Here is a 15208-nt window from a genome sequence, read left to right on the forward strand (position 1 = left end):
CTTCAAGACAGGCCTACGTTTTCTGTGACGCACCTTTTTACCTTGTTACAAAATGTCCATCCATCCATTATCTATACACCACTTAATCCTCACTAGGGTCATGGGGGGCTGGAGTCTATCCCAGCTGACTTAGGGCGAAGGCAGGAGACACCCTGGACAGGTAACCAGTCTATCACAGGGCTACACTTAGGCCTTGTCCACACGTAGCAGGGCATCTCACAAAACAAAGATATTTTTCTGTCATCCACATGAAAACGCAGATTTACGGCATTAAAAACGATTCTTTCAAAAACCTCCGACCAAAGTGAAGATCTATGAGTCCTCTGTTTATGCGTCTGTATGTGGACGTCACTAATCGGGTTTTAGGTTTCCAAACATCACTCCTGTGACAAAACATGTTCTTTACATCACATATGCGGCCTGTGTTTACATTTTTGGAAACAGCATGGACGCCCTCAGAACTTGTCCAGGCCCAGATACTGCTCCCTGTACAAGAACACAGGCGAAGGACGACATTAAGGACGGTTATTTTCCGCCACCTTACCATTTCATGTCCGAGGCATGTTCTCCATCAAAGACACCGACGCCAGTTTTGGGTCAGACCACTGCCAGCTGGTGGGAGAACGGAAATCGAGCTCCTGGAGGAATGGCGTGACAATTTCCGTATGTCCCGGTCGTCGCTCCTGTCGTCGGAGTTATTACATCCTCACGTAGAATATGAATGTGCTTAACAACACACTAATGCGGTTAGGTGTGGATGAATTATTTTCTAAAAACGAGGTGGTGTGTACGATAGTTTTTTGTTGTTAGTTTTTTGCTACGTGTGGACAAGGCCTTAGAGACCGACAACCAAGCACACTCACATTCACACCTACGGACAATTTAGAATCACCAATTAACCTCAACATGTTTTTGGACGATGGGAGGAAGCCGGAAAACCCGGAGAGAACCCACGCTACACGGGGAGAACATGGAGACTCCACACAGAAAGATCCTGGGTGTCCTCACCAGGACGCGAACAGGCGACCTTCTTGCTGCGAGGCAACGCCACCTTGCAGCCTCTGTTACAAAATGCGCTAATTTCCTTTAGTAGTTTCATAGTTGTGGTTGTTTGGTTGTTCGTTGTCTTTTCCTCGCTTTCGGTCTTTCTGCCTTCTGTGCATTCTTCAGAGAAATCATGTAACCATAAGCGCTGGAATCATAAAAGCTCTTAAAACTAGTGTCCTGTATCCAAAGCCATCTATTACCTCAACACATTTCAATCACGATGTGGAGGGAAAACGATGAGAGCACCAGATGACGATGCCCGGCTGTTCTCAGGCTGTTCCACCTCATCAGCTCGACCTCCTCGACTCCTGGATTCAGAACTCCTGGGAGGAAAGTGTGTTTCTCTCCCTTTGGAACAAATGACTCTCCACAGACATGCAAGAACGACTACAGCCTCTGCTTACAGAGGCAGGGAGGGATAAATGAGCTGAAGATATGCACGGGGTATGGCAGGAGGAGGGGAAGGAGGCAGAACGAGTGTCGGCCTGTGTAGGAGGAGCCACGATTTAAGAAAAATAAAGAAAAAAAAAGGGGATGTGGTGATAAAGGAGGGGTTGGAGAGCATGACATGATGGAGCCATAACATAGAAGAAAAAAAAGGGATAGGGGGGCGACTGACATACAATGGCCTGCCTACGTTCTGAACAAAAAGCAGCATCCGTCACTGATGCATGTTCATGTATGTTTTCTGCCTAGCACAGAACCCAACACGCGTTTCTCTGTGACCAACCAAATCGGCTACACCTGCTTTCACAGAAGAAGAAGAAATGAACTGCTCGGTTTATGTGGCAGCTTTATGAGCAGTGGGAGGTTTAGCAATTATAAAGGAAGCAAAACAACATTAACTTCAAGCACCAGCATATCCGACTTAGAGAGCACTCATAGCTTCTTAAAATGATTGCCTGCCAGGCACAATTTAGACACATAAAGCACAAAAGCAACTAGCAGCGAGCTCTGATTATTCTCATCAAACAGGACAGAGACTAAGCGCTTCTCCAAGTGACGAGGTTGGAGAGCTCAAAACACTCCAGAGACGCCTGATCGTTGCAGCGATGGGTCTGCGGAGGAGATTTTGTCGGGATTAGACCGGCTCACTGTGGATGAAATGGCTTTTTTTTTCTTTTTGAGGAATTTAAATAGCCCCATGCACTTGGTGTCCACTGGAATTTGTTTGCAGCTAATACAGCAGCACCCAATACAGAGAAACGCGACCTCGCTTTCAGGACTTTCGTCATGCTTTCCATTTTTTTTTTGTTTGGAAGACACAACTGCACCTGTAAACCACCAGACCAGCTCGTGAAAAACAACAAGTGCACAATCAAAATGCCATAATTACAGCCGAAACAATGAGGCGTTTGGGCTGCATCTGGCAGTCAGGTTTTGCGCTGCATGTATGGTGCCACATTTACAATGGTGCCGGTTTCATGTGGCCCATTTGCTCCAGGATGAATAATGGTGTGGCGCGCCGTCAGCACTGCAACATTTGCTGTGGTGCCCCGACAATACCTGCAACCATCTGTTAGCAAGGTGGGGCTATAAACACAGCACTCAGTCCCACCGTAACACAATAGAGGCCGTTTGACTGGAGACATTCAAGGCAGGTTTTTAACTGAAAACATGCAGCGAGTGATGAAAAGAGGTGGTCACATGGCTACGAGGAGCAATTCAAGAATCAGCCAGTAACACTCCTAAATATAGAAGGCTACTTCAATGCAAAATGAACACATGACGAATTGCATTTTTTATGTAAACAATATTTTATAAAGTATATTTTGGTTTGAAAATAGGGACTAAAAACCAATGACACTACATTCACTTAGAGCTGAAGTCTAATCCAACCATATGGACACCGGATCAGGAATCGGAGTGTTGAAATTCTCTCCCTTTTTCATTCAGTATTACATTTCTGTAGAGGAAACTTCACGCTGATGAGATCGCCCTGCGTTTATATTAAAGGTGAAATCACTGATGTGGACACATTAAATGTTTTCATTTATGAGTGAGGGAAGCAGAAGAATCCTTGGGAAATAAAACTCAGTTTAAAAGCATTAGATCTCGAAAAGTTCAGAAGATAGATTGAAGTGGTTTTGTCGCTCTCTTTCTCCTTAACAATCATGAGCAGACATAAAGGGGCTGTTTTATTCCTAACTGGTCCAAAGATATTTTGAAAGTGTTCTAGGTTTGCTGAAGCGTTAAAGAAAGAAATCCAATTTTATTTTTTATATTTTTTCAATATTACTATTTTGTATCAAACAAAGCTTCCATTTCTCCACCTTCAGTCACGCCTTCATTACATCACGTATTGACGACTGTAATAGCATCCTCCTTGGTACCGCCACCAACCTCCTCAATAGACGACAGTACATCCAAAACTCCGCCGCCCGCCTCCTCACCCACACCCGTTCCCGAGACCACATCACCCCCTGTCCTTCAAAACCTTCACTGGTTTCCCATCTCATACCGCATTAAATTCAGAATCCTCCTCCTCACCCATAAAGCGCTCCATAACCAGGCCCCCTCTTACCTCAAAGACATGCTCCACCCCTTCATGTACCCTCCACTCCACTAATGCCAACCTCCTGATTGTTCCCAGGACCAAACACCGAACCTGGGGGGACAGGTCCTTCTCTGTCTGGAATTCTCTCCCACAACACATGCGTGACACCACAGACCCGGCAATTTTCAAATCCTGTTTCGCTCTGCTTCTCTCACTTAAACCTTCATTTTGATGTCTTGTGTTGTTTTTATCTGCTTGCTTGAATTTCTGCTTAGTCTATTTCTGTATTAGTTGCTTTAATTGTTCTTTTATCCTGTAAAGCGTCTTTGAGTTTTTGAAAAGCGCTACACAAATAAAATGTATTATTATTATTATTATTATTGTTGTTATTATTTCAGTGTCTTCATCACCTTGTCGGCATGCAATCTGCCAGTATCAGACGACAGTCATTTCTTCTTTTACATAGTCTTCTGTTGAAGGTAAATTACCCATACGACACCAAGTCAGTAAAAAGCTTGAAGTTTCAGAGTGCTGTGCTGCATCTAGAAAATTAAGACACTATATATCTCAGTGGTTTGTTTTTCACAGGTCCAGTCTGTACATGTGCTGTAGGTGTAACCAGTAAACAGATGACTGATCATTGTAAATAGACACCACACTGGATTGAGTACACCTCACATGGCTCACTGGCTGGATCCATTAGTGTTTGGATTTGATTACACATCTGCCTTCAGTATCTTCTACATGACAAACCCTCTGGGACAGATTTGCTTTTTCTATCACACCTCTGGACAAAAACTCCCACCAAACTTGTGATCCACCACTACTGAACTCAGTTCTTTAAGTTGAGGTTTAAAACTTTTTTTTTTTTGCTTCTGACTTTTATGAAGTAAGTTGTATTCATAGGTTGCACAGCACTGAAGTTGCACTGTAATGTCTTTTTCTGATTTTGCTTATATTTTGTCTGAAATCCTATTTATATGTGCATTTTTCTTATGATTACGTATTTCTTTGGTTGCTTTGTTGTGATGCATTTTTCCCTCCTTTTCTTTAAAATCACCTCAACATTAAAAGGTACGACACAAATTAATCTGCATCGCTACTTTACTTTTGGAGTGCACTTCTGACTCAGGTAAAGTTATGCTATAACACAGTATGTAAGGTTTGATTAGGCATTAAATAAACTTTAGGTTTCAAATAAGTTGTGATTGTAGCACTTAAAAATAATCACAGTCTAATAATTCAATCACAAATAAAAGCGGTAAACAAGCAATAAGCAGGCTGTCTAATAAGAACGTGTTCACAGTTAAGGTATTTGTGGCTCAGTGACTCATGTCCAGCACCGTCCAGCTCCTGGCCAGGCTGCTCCAGCAGGCAGCTGTCCATGGTGCTGAATGGGAGCCACAGATGGCACTGCATGAATGGACTTTTTTTTTTTTTCACAGTTTTCAAATATTGTTATTTTTTTACTGCAGTGTGAATCGCAAAGTTCTTTTATAAACAGCAGAAAAACCCAAAAATAACGTGTCAGTGTTGTGTAAAGCTACTGGCAGCAACTCTGTGCCCAACTCAGAGATTAACTCATAGGCAACACCACATATCACGTGCAAGCAGGCTGTAAAACTAATATGTCTGAATGACTTTTGGCAGCAGGGAAAACAAATGTGAACATTGTGACTTACTTGGCACCCTGTTGATCGCTTTAAGAGGCCGCAGCACCCTCACTGTTCGGATGGCGGTGAAGTTGACATTCTGCAGGTCGAGAGAGTATTCAACCATCCTGGAAGATGTACACAAAATAGAGAAACAAGTTAACATCACAAATATTTGTCTACAGTCTATAAGGAGTGTCAAAGAGGACTACAGTGCCTACAGAAAGTAGTTTTCTCCCTTCGTTGCTTTTTAACATGGAGTCATGGCCAATTTAATTTGCTTTTTTTAGAAGAATTTTCCCAAAAGAATTATTTTATTTTAATGTGAAAACTGATTTCTACAAAACAGGTGACTGAATAAATATTCACCTCCTTCAAGTCAGTATTCAGCAGATGCACTTTTGGCTGCAGCTACAGCACTGAGCCTGTGTGGATAAGTCTGTCAGACTTGCACATCTGGACACTGCAGCTTGCATGGGGATCATAAGGGAACACCCTGTCACAGCCACTCCAGAACATTCCCCTTGTTGTCTTTAAACCCTTCTGTGTAGTTTTGGCCGTATGCTTTGGGTCACTGAGAAAAAGCCCTCCAGGGCCTGCTGCCAAGAAGCATCGCCACACCATGATGCTGCCACCACCATGCTTCACGGTGGGGATGATGCCTTGGTGTCCATCAAACATAGTGTGTACACCAATGAAAAAAAAAAGGTCTACTTTGGTCTCATCTGACCAAAGAATGTCCTTCCAGTTGACTTCAGAGTGTCCCATATGCCTTCTCAACAGGCGGCTGTGGCTCAGGTGGTAGAGCGGTTTTCCTCTGATCGTAAGGTTGGCGGTTTGATCCCCGCCCCTCCACAGTCCAAGTGTCCTTGGGCAAGACACTGAACCTGAAGTTGCTCCCAATGGCAGACAGCACCTTGCATGGCAGCTCTGTTACCATTGGTGGATGGATGTGTGTGTGAATGGGTGGATGAGAAACACATTGTAAAGCGCTTTGAGTGGCGCTAAGGTAGACAAGCGCGACATAAGTGCAGATCATTTACCATTTACCATTCTGATGAAGCTGAGATTTAATATGAACTTTGTTCAACACTCTCCCATAAAGCTTTGACTGGTGACAAGCAGGCAACAGTTGCTCTGCACACTCTGCCGCTGAAGCTTGTAACTCCTTCCTTCGGAGGAGTCATATGAGTCTTGGTGGCCTCCCTCGCTCATCTGTTTCTTGCAATAGTCACTTGTTTTTTGAAGTTGGCTCACTCTTGACAGATGTGCTAAATACCTTCCATTTCTAAATGATGGATTTAACTGTAGACTGAAGGGCTCTTCAGTGGCTTGGACATTTTCTTGCATCCATTCCCTGACTTCTGCCTTTTAGTAACAATTCAGAGTTTCCACCAGATGCATCCAAGTCAAATCAGGTGAAAACCATTCTTTTTAAAGGGGCTTTTGTAGATTGTACATTTGGTATTTAAATAAACTGGCATTACTTTATTCTGACAATAAAGATTTATTTTCTTCGTACAATTTTGTCAAAAAAAAGCATAATTATACTGGTCATGATTCAAAGTTGAAAAAATAATAAAAACAGAAAACTTCCAACGGGGATGAAAAGATTTTATGGGCACTGCAAAACCAAGAGCAACGCAAACAAAATCAAAAACAGAGAACAACCAGTACAATCTATGTGATCGTTGCAGGGGAGCAATTTCATCTCAACCAGCGACTGCAGTTGAATTAATGTACTCCTCCCTCCAAGTTTGTTCCTATTAAAAAGCTTAAATAGAAGCACACACACACACCCTCGCACAGTCGGGGTCCTGCTGTGCTGAGTCTAATATGAATTAATAAAGTGGAATACGCGTACCCGATAATGTGAGACATTCAAAGAAACGGGGGTCAGTGGAACACTCTGTAATTTTTACCGTGTCGGCAACAAGAAAGCATCTGTTTCTACGCCTCTAAACACAAAGTGGGACAACACGGCCATCGATCGGTTTGCAGCTAAGCATGAATATCAATGTGTGTAGGTGTACTGCTTTACATAGTCAGCAAAGTGCAGCACTGGCAGAAAGAGAAACTGCCATTTCTTCATTTTGACTCAGGTGGAGGAAGATGTCAACATACAAGTGAATAAGCGCCAAAAAAAAAGAAATCACTCCTGCATCCCTGGAAACTGGCAATACCTTTTAGCAAATGTAGTGAAAGCATCAAAGTGTATCCTGTTGGTTCGCGGGCGTGCACAAGCATGAGAGGCGTGAGATTAAACGTGCAACCATCTGAGATGAAAGCAGAGCCTTGTGAAGGAGCAAAGATGGGAGGTGGAGGGAGTAAACAAGCTTGAAGAAAAACTTGGTGTGGAATAATGGAGACAGAGAAGGAGAGGAAAGATCAAGTTATTTTTTTTTTTTTTTTAGCTATTTGACCTATTTCTGACAAATATATTGCCGGGAAAACATACTTTGCCTGAAGAATGGCAGACAGAGAGACAGTGGGAGTGCAGAGAATAGGAGGGAGGACAGACAGAGGGAGAAAGAAAGAAGAAAGTAGAGAGATGACAGGGGATCGGGAAAGTGCGAGATGAGGACAGAAAGATCAGAAACCTACGTGAGTCAAGCACCGAGAGTTGATTAAGTGCAATATAATGAAGGCAATAAAGCAAAATTGAGAGCGGGAGAGAGAAAGCGAGAGCCTGAGGGGTTTATCAAGTGTTGGAGATAATTATGTTAGGAACAGAGAGACAGAGGAGGGAGCAATATGCATATACCTGGCTGAACAGAGGGAAGCTGCTCTCAGGCTGAGGAGGAGGAGGAGGAGGAGGAGGAGGAGGAGGAGGTGGTTGGTTGTCAAAATGCGGGAAAGAAAAGTACAAGAAACTGAGGCAAGTTTCAGGTATTTGACACGAGTATTCTACGACTACGCCGATATTTCAGCGCTCCATGACAGCAAGCTCATTTCAATGGAGAGCCTACCAGGTGATTCTTCAAGTGATTATAAAGCTCCAGCCAATTATTGGCTTTCAACCTTGCGACCGACCCAAATGGAAAAGAGTCTGAACAAAATGACAGTGAAAGGGTTTGAAAACAGAATCTTGCGAGGTTTCAAAGTTGGAAGAGGAGTTACAAGATGTGAGGACGCAGCGAAACGTCAACCACCGAGGCTGGAAACTGAAGCCAATGCACAAGTGCCAACAGTTGCAGTTCCTCAAATGACCACTTGAGGCTGGCTCTACAGGTAAGTTAGTCTTCATAGACCACAATGTTAAAATGCTCAACTTTGTAGCAGAAAAAAGTCATGTTTTACAGCCTGGTTCACAGACCGTTTTGGTCTCTGTAGCTAATTAGCATGTTTATTACAACTATACGCAAGTATGGGAACATTTTCATACAATTCAACCAGCTTTAAGGCTCAAAGTTGGGGTGGTCTGAATAGTATTTTCTGTTTTCTGGATATTCGGCCCAATTACTGACGAATATCCCGAATAGTTGGGAGGGGGTGGCGGGTGAGTATTCGTTACGACGGAGGGGGAGTTGTACAAGTTCCGACGGGCCGGAAGTACTGTATCTGCCAACGCTGTCGATGTCGGTGTCGGCGGCAGGGGGTGGGCGATATTCGAAGATCAAAATTGATATCCGGATTCCAATTCCAAATAGTCGGCTATTCGGATCCAGCTCGAGCTCAAAGTACCACATAATCAAGGGCGTAGCTGCTTCTTCGTCTCATCTCAGCTCCACTCACCCTCCACCACATTTCTGGGCTAACTGCTAGTTAGAGGAAGTCAGGCACTGATGGCAACAACCAGAGACACCACGCAGAGCTTCCAAAACCCCTTTTCAGGAAGCGTCAATATCACAAAGGGGTCACCCGCTGTCATATATCTAAAAATGTAATTCAGGAGGTTGAACAAAAGAAATAAAAACATTACTACGTTTGCCAAGATCCTAAAAATAAAATTAACACCAACTCAGATTTAAAGGTCAGCTAGAAAAGACTTCCCAAAGATGTACGTCACTGAAGTTGGAGAAACTTGACCAGGCTAAGTCGAACAGGTCAGCTGTACTGGGAATCCACATCGGGTCAAAGGTGAAACTCGTGAACAGAACAGTTTGTTTTATTCCTTGCAGTCCAGCAACCACACCTCAGTCCATCGACCAGACTTCTATGCATGCTTCAAAGCATCTGGACCTAACTCAGTGAACCATAAAACATGAATCTCTCCTGTCGCCAGCGTATTGCCGTAACCTTGCCGGTGACAGAAAGCAGCGGCGGCCTCATTCTTCTGCGGGTGCTCGACAAATCAGACAAAAACGCACTAATAAAACACGCTGACCATGAAAAGTAAGGTCAGAGTTCAGAGAGTACCTAGATTGCGTGCGGCCACAAAGGCTGGTTTCTTGGTGTGTGGCCGTGATCTAATCTGACAGGTGGTTTGTCTGAGTGTGGAGCAGAGTGAACACAACGTCCCCAGGAAGAAATAAAGTACCTGGACTATGAGAGGTTAAGCCAAAGTACAGAGCACAGCGATGGAAAGAAAACAAAATTATATGAATTGCCCGAAAAGAAAATTAAAGGAAGGGACGTGTATTTAAAGTTAAATGTTCAAAGCACAGTTGTGACTCGATAATCCGACCCTTGACAATCTGAAAACCTTGCTATCTGACAGGTTTGTAGGAAAAACGGACAGAACCCATGAAAAATAGCCTTAACATACCGACAGCCTTGGATTCTGACTCAGACATGACATTTTATGTCACAAAGTGTCATTGGGCAAGACACTGAACCCAAAGTTGTTCCCAATGGCAGGCAGCACCTTGCATGGCAGCTCTGTCACCATTGGTGTATGAATGTGAAATGAAATGAAATGAAATGAAAAATACTTTATTTATCCCAGAAGGGAAATTCAATCTTGTAAAAGCTCACTTTTTTTTTTTTTTTCTCAATCAATACAACATATATTCTATACAACAACAACAATCATTCAGTCAGTCAGATTTGTAATGTGTGTGAATGGGTGAATGAGAAACATATTGTAAAGTGCTTTGGATAAAAGCACTATATAAGTGACCATTTACCACAGAAACAAAATGCTTCGATACTGTTACACGCTGGACATCAGACGTAAAATTGCATCTACCAAGTTTTCACCAGCATTCAAGAAGTCACAGACGACGTCGTGCACCGTCATGGAGCGGCCGACTAAGTGAAAACGAAATTAGATAACAGTAGCGGTGAAAGAAGCTCTGTGTCAGTACAAGCTAGAGCATCCGAAATGTTCTCAGGACAGATTGGTACAGTTCATAAAAGACACCTATTCTGTGACAATCAGCTGATCAACCTATAAATCATAACAATACGCACATAGTTCAACAACTACAAACTATAAATATTAACAACAAATGAGCCTTCCAGCATCAAGCCCTCCTTGTATCTCGACCTCCGTCTTGACAATCCCACATAAAAGAAGGTTTTACATTTAGTGTCAGATTATCGAGTCACGACTGTAAGCAAGAAAAACTACGATATGCACACTGAACAGGTGTGATACAAGGTGCTGAGAATCCTTAGTCAGGTACACTGGTCATTGTTACATATTGCTTGAAAGTGATCATAAATGTTTAACATAAAAACACATTAGCATCTTCACTGTGAAAAATTATAGAAACAACTTCTGTCTTTTCAAACCACTCTGTAGGTTTGGTACGCTGTTGTTCACATGGACATGAATGTGTGTGTGTGTGTGTGTGTGGTTAGATGTGTGCTAATGGTATGGCTAGAGCCGGAGGGAAGAGAAGGACAAAGTGAACTGGACTGAGAGTAAGTGCAATTGTACTGCAACACTAACAGCTGCTATTTTAATCATTGTGTTGTGGTGTGCTGACACGGCAGGTATGTATGTGTGTGTGTGTGTGTGTGTGTGTGTGTGTGTGAGGTGCTTGACATAATGGAGATCTGTCATTTTTCTTGCACCAATTTTAGATTTGTTTCGCCACACAAACAAACCGGATCCCACACATGTAAGACACACTCTGTTTTACACACAAACACAACAACATATACAAAATGTCACTTTCCACACACTGAGCACATGTACAGACACTCACACACCCAACAACACACATGAAGTGAAGGGACAGAGGCCTCAGACACACTCTGCACTCTGAAACACACCCGTACACGCAAGCTGCTGATGTAGTTACGTAACACACACTGGACGCTACTCTGAGACACACACAAAAACTTCTACACACACACACACACACACACACACACACACACACAACTAAATCTAGTGTCTGTCTGAGTTAGGACTGCTCTCCAACCAAACAGCTTCATGAATATTTGAACGGAGTAACTAGATGACTTTTTGTTCCTTAGCGGCCTTAGACGGGGGAATGCAGATTTCTTCTTCTTCTTCTTTTTTTTTAAACTGCCTCTTAAACATCCTCCTTCTCTTTTTGGGTTTTCTCTCTCTGGTGCCTTTCCCCTCTTCAGGGAGCTGCTGTGTCTCTGCCGTTTACTTGAACCCTCTCAGCCGCCCTCCTCCTTAAAGCGCCGTCACAAGTCACCATGATGAAATATTCTCTGAGGAGCAGTCAGAGTGGAGCAGTGGGAGTGGTTTTCTCCAGGGCTGCCCTCCTGGTTGGAGGGGAAAGCTTTGAATGTTGGAGATAACGGAGGCTTTGAAACTCCGCACAGGAATCATTTTTACTGTTGAGTGAAAAAAAAATCCAAAGGCAGAATTTGGTGGTTTTTATGTATTTATAATGAACACTTCTTGAAGAACGGGAGTGCCGTGGTTTTAATAGCTTAAAGAGGTCTGCTGTGGGGGTCGGACAATATCCAGAAATCCAAAAAATGATTCAAGTCATGTCTGCAATATAGTATGTTGATAAACTCTATGGTATGTTATCTTTCAAAAATTGCCAAAATTGTCCAAATAAAACCATTTATCTAACACAAATAGAACGGTCAGATTTTCAGCTTTCTAACCAATCATTTGGGACCTTCGACTAGGGCTGGGTCATATCACATCGTGCACGGTAATACTGGTGTAATGTTAACGGATGATATGAAATTGAAATATCACGATACAATATGAGTGAAATGCACAGTGCCGTTGTTTTCGTCGGGTCTAATGCACATGGAGCGAGAAGCATGGCGGCGACCGAGGAGGAGGGCGAATGCAGTGCATCGACCAACATAGTAGGGCTGGACCCTCAACCTACCATCGCCACCCGATGGTGGAAACAGAACTGTGACCGCTATCCTAAACTGGCATTAGCAGCCAAGTACTGCCTGTGTGTTCCGGCCACTTCCACCCCATCGGTCCAAATATTTACACGCTCTTTTGACTATTACTATTTGACAAGGGACAATGCACATTAATCAACATTGTACAATGTAAACGTGCCCAAGTTAGCTACATTAAACTAGTTTTCATCGGTAGTCCCTTTGGCAGTTGTCAAAGCCAGCCTAAATTTAAAAAAAAATTAACATCACATAACAATTTACACGTACAACAAAAATAGAGGGAAAAAAACATGCAACCAATATATTTACATTTCCTGCGACAATTAGTGCTCACAGGTCTGAGTCTCCAGCAGCCACCTTTTTGAATGAAAACAATGATGGAGACTCTCTTATCACTTCACTGTATTCCACTGTTGTGACACTCTAAATGAAAAGACAGCCTGGCCAAACACAGTTTTTGTGCGGGGGGAGAATGCAGTCCTCCCTCACTGCCCCCCGGTTACTCTGCCTGTACTCGATCTAAAATTATTATTAGTCATTCAGTGAAGGGGGAGCAGAACCAGTTTTAATTCTGTACATTAAACAAATATTTTCTCAGAAGCTCAGAAGTTTATGTTTCTGTAGAATGTGGCAATGATGATAACTGTCAGGTTTTTTATCCAATGTTTTTAGAGCTTGTTTATATAATGATTTTATGGGACTGATTGTTAACTTATGCACGATTGATTTTGGTGTAATATAGCTTTAATGCACATCAAAAACAGCTGCTTGTTAAATGGAAAATAAATTGTTCAGTTTTGAAGTATTTTGTCTTGCATCAATTACATCATCAGTTATATCGTTATCGCAATTTTTCTCATTTATATCGTGATAAATATTTTGGGTCATATCACCCTGTCCTACTGTAGGTGCGCTCCATGTTGTACAAAAAAGATTACTTGGTTTCATCTCGGACAAATCTTAACTAGAACGCCCTAGTTTGACTCTTTTCAAAGTATTTTTCGGTCACACACCTGTCTGAGCACACCGCAGCAGCTACCACAGCCTGCAACACGGGGCGTTTAGGGAACATCTGTAAAAGCTACGACCAGTTAAGGAAGTTGGTTGCACCTGTGCTACCGGTGAAAAATGAGTCTGGACAAAGTAAAAAAGTGAAAGAAGCAAAAAATGCCTATAAGCAGCTTAGGGCTCAGAGGTTTAAATTGCAATTACTAGTCAATTACAAATGCCCACTGTCGGTTTTTCATAAGGTTAATCACTTCTCGAGTGCCTCAAACCGAGCCTGAAAGGAAAACTAGAGTATCTTTCTCTCATTTAAACATCCAGTCCCGTGTAATGTTCCACCTCTCGATCGCCGTACACTTGAGAATCCTGACGAGCACGCTGCAGTCGCACATTAAAGTCAGGACACTGGACGAAGGTTACGTGTCTGTTTGGAGCCTCTCTTCACAGTCTTCTCACTTTTTTTTCCCTTTAAATCAAATAAACACGGTGTTCCCAACAGTGTTAATTATTTTGCCGTGGCGCAGTGATCTTCAAAAGTCACAGTCACACCGGTCAGTGTCAAACAATGCACTTCATCACCATCATCTTCTTTAATGAGTGTGGCTACAAAATTAGAGAAGAAACTAAAGATGTAAGAAATAACCTCGACTGATATATTAACTGAAATATATTCTGTTTTTGAATTGCTTTTAAATGCTTTCTATGAAAAAAAATAAAAGTCTTCCTGAGTTCCATTACATTGCAACTCAAATGAGCGGCACGTACGATGTGTAAGACTGATTTAAATTGTAAAATGACAGCGTTAAGCACATTAGACAGAGCAGACTCACAAACCTCAGGGGACGTGGGAATCAGTAGTAGTTATTAAAAAATAACAAGATAACAAATGTGCCGCCACATCAGCAGCTCTGTGTGGAAGCCAAATGGTAGCATCAGCTAATACTGCGTTGTATCCTACATGTGTCCCCTATAGATAATCCTACATGTGATTAGTGTGAAAGTAGCTCATCCTACATGTGATCAGCGCTAATTTTACGTGCCAGATTAAGGGATTAAATTCTGAAGCATAGGTGTCCATGTGCTGCAGCGGTTGACAGATGCGGAGAGAAGCTTTGTCTGTTTTCAGTGGAAGGCCTTGGAAAGCACAATAACACAACTAAATAGATAATGTGCATTGAAGCCATTCCACTGGATGTACACGGGTCTAATAGGCAAGAATAAACTAATATGGCAATTACCAGAGAGCACTAAATGTCTCATTTTATGCCAGCAGTCCAGGCTAAACTCCTTCTGGAGAAGATGGCATCAATTATTAAAATGAGATTAATGGATGCAGTCGACTTTCTGTCCCAGAAGTGGTTTGCAAGTCGGAGAAGATGGAGCGGGACACACATGCACACGGACATGTGAGCACAAAACAGACAATCATTTACGAAAGCTGTAATTCACTCCTCTCTCACTCCTTACCTTCTCCCTCCTGCCCTGATCTTTTATCCTTTCTATTAACTTTCCACCTCACAAACTCCCTCTCTTCCTTCCGTATTACATAAATTCGGTCCCTGCAGTCCTCTTATTTCCTCCCTATCTGCTGTGTTTTGTCCTCTGTGTGCGTGTTGTTTTCACTCTCACATTCCTACAGTGTGCCATGTGGTGCGAGAGCTCTAATGAGCCACTGTTACATCTCCAGTGGCGTGCAGATGCTCAGAAACATGTCCACATGCTATATGAACAGACGCCTGAATATCTTGCCAAAGGTGAA

The 15208-nt window shown here is 42.7% G+C and overlaps 1 protein-coding gene across 1 annotated transcript in view; it reads right to left on the reverse strand.

Moving 5' to 3' along the window:
- The window catches only part of LOC103356706 (voltage-dependent T-type calcium channel subunit alpha-1I-like), a gene marked incomplete at its 3' end in the record, with an annotated part of 216005 nt that overhangs the window by 130719 nt on the left and 70078 nt on the right, over positions 1–15208 (reverse strand). The window contains exon 4 of the mRNA XM_008280954.1: positions 5227–5324. Coding sequence (XP_008279176.1) covers positions 5227–5324 — 98 coding nt within the window. The remainder of the gene's footprint in view (positions 1–5226; positions 5325–15208) is intronic.

The sequence above is a fragment of the Stegastes partitus genome, unplaced genomic scaffold (assembly GCF_000690725.1).
Source record: "Stegastes partitus isolate 25-593 unplaced genomic scaffold, Stegastes_partitus-1.0.2 Scaffold215, whole genome shotgun sequence".
NCBI classification, from domain to species: domain Eukaryota; kingdom Metazoa; phylum Chordata; class Actinopteri; family Pomacentridae; genus Stegastes; species Stegastes partitus.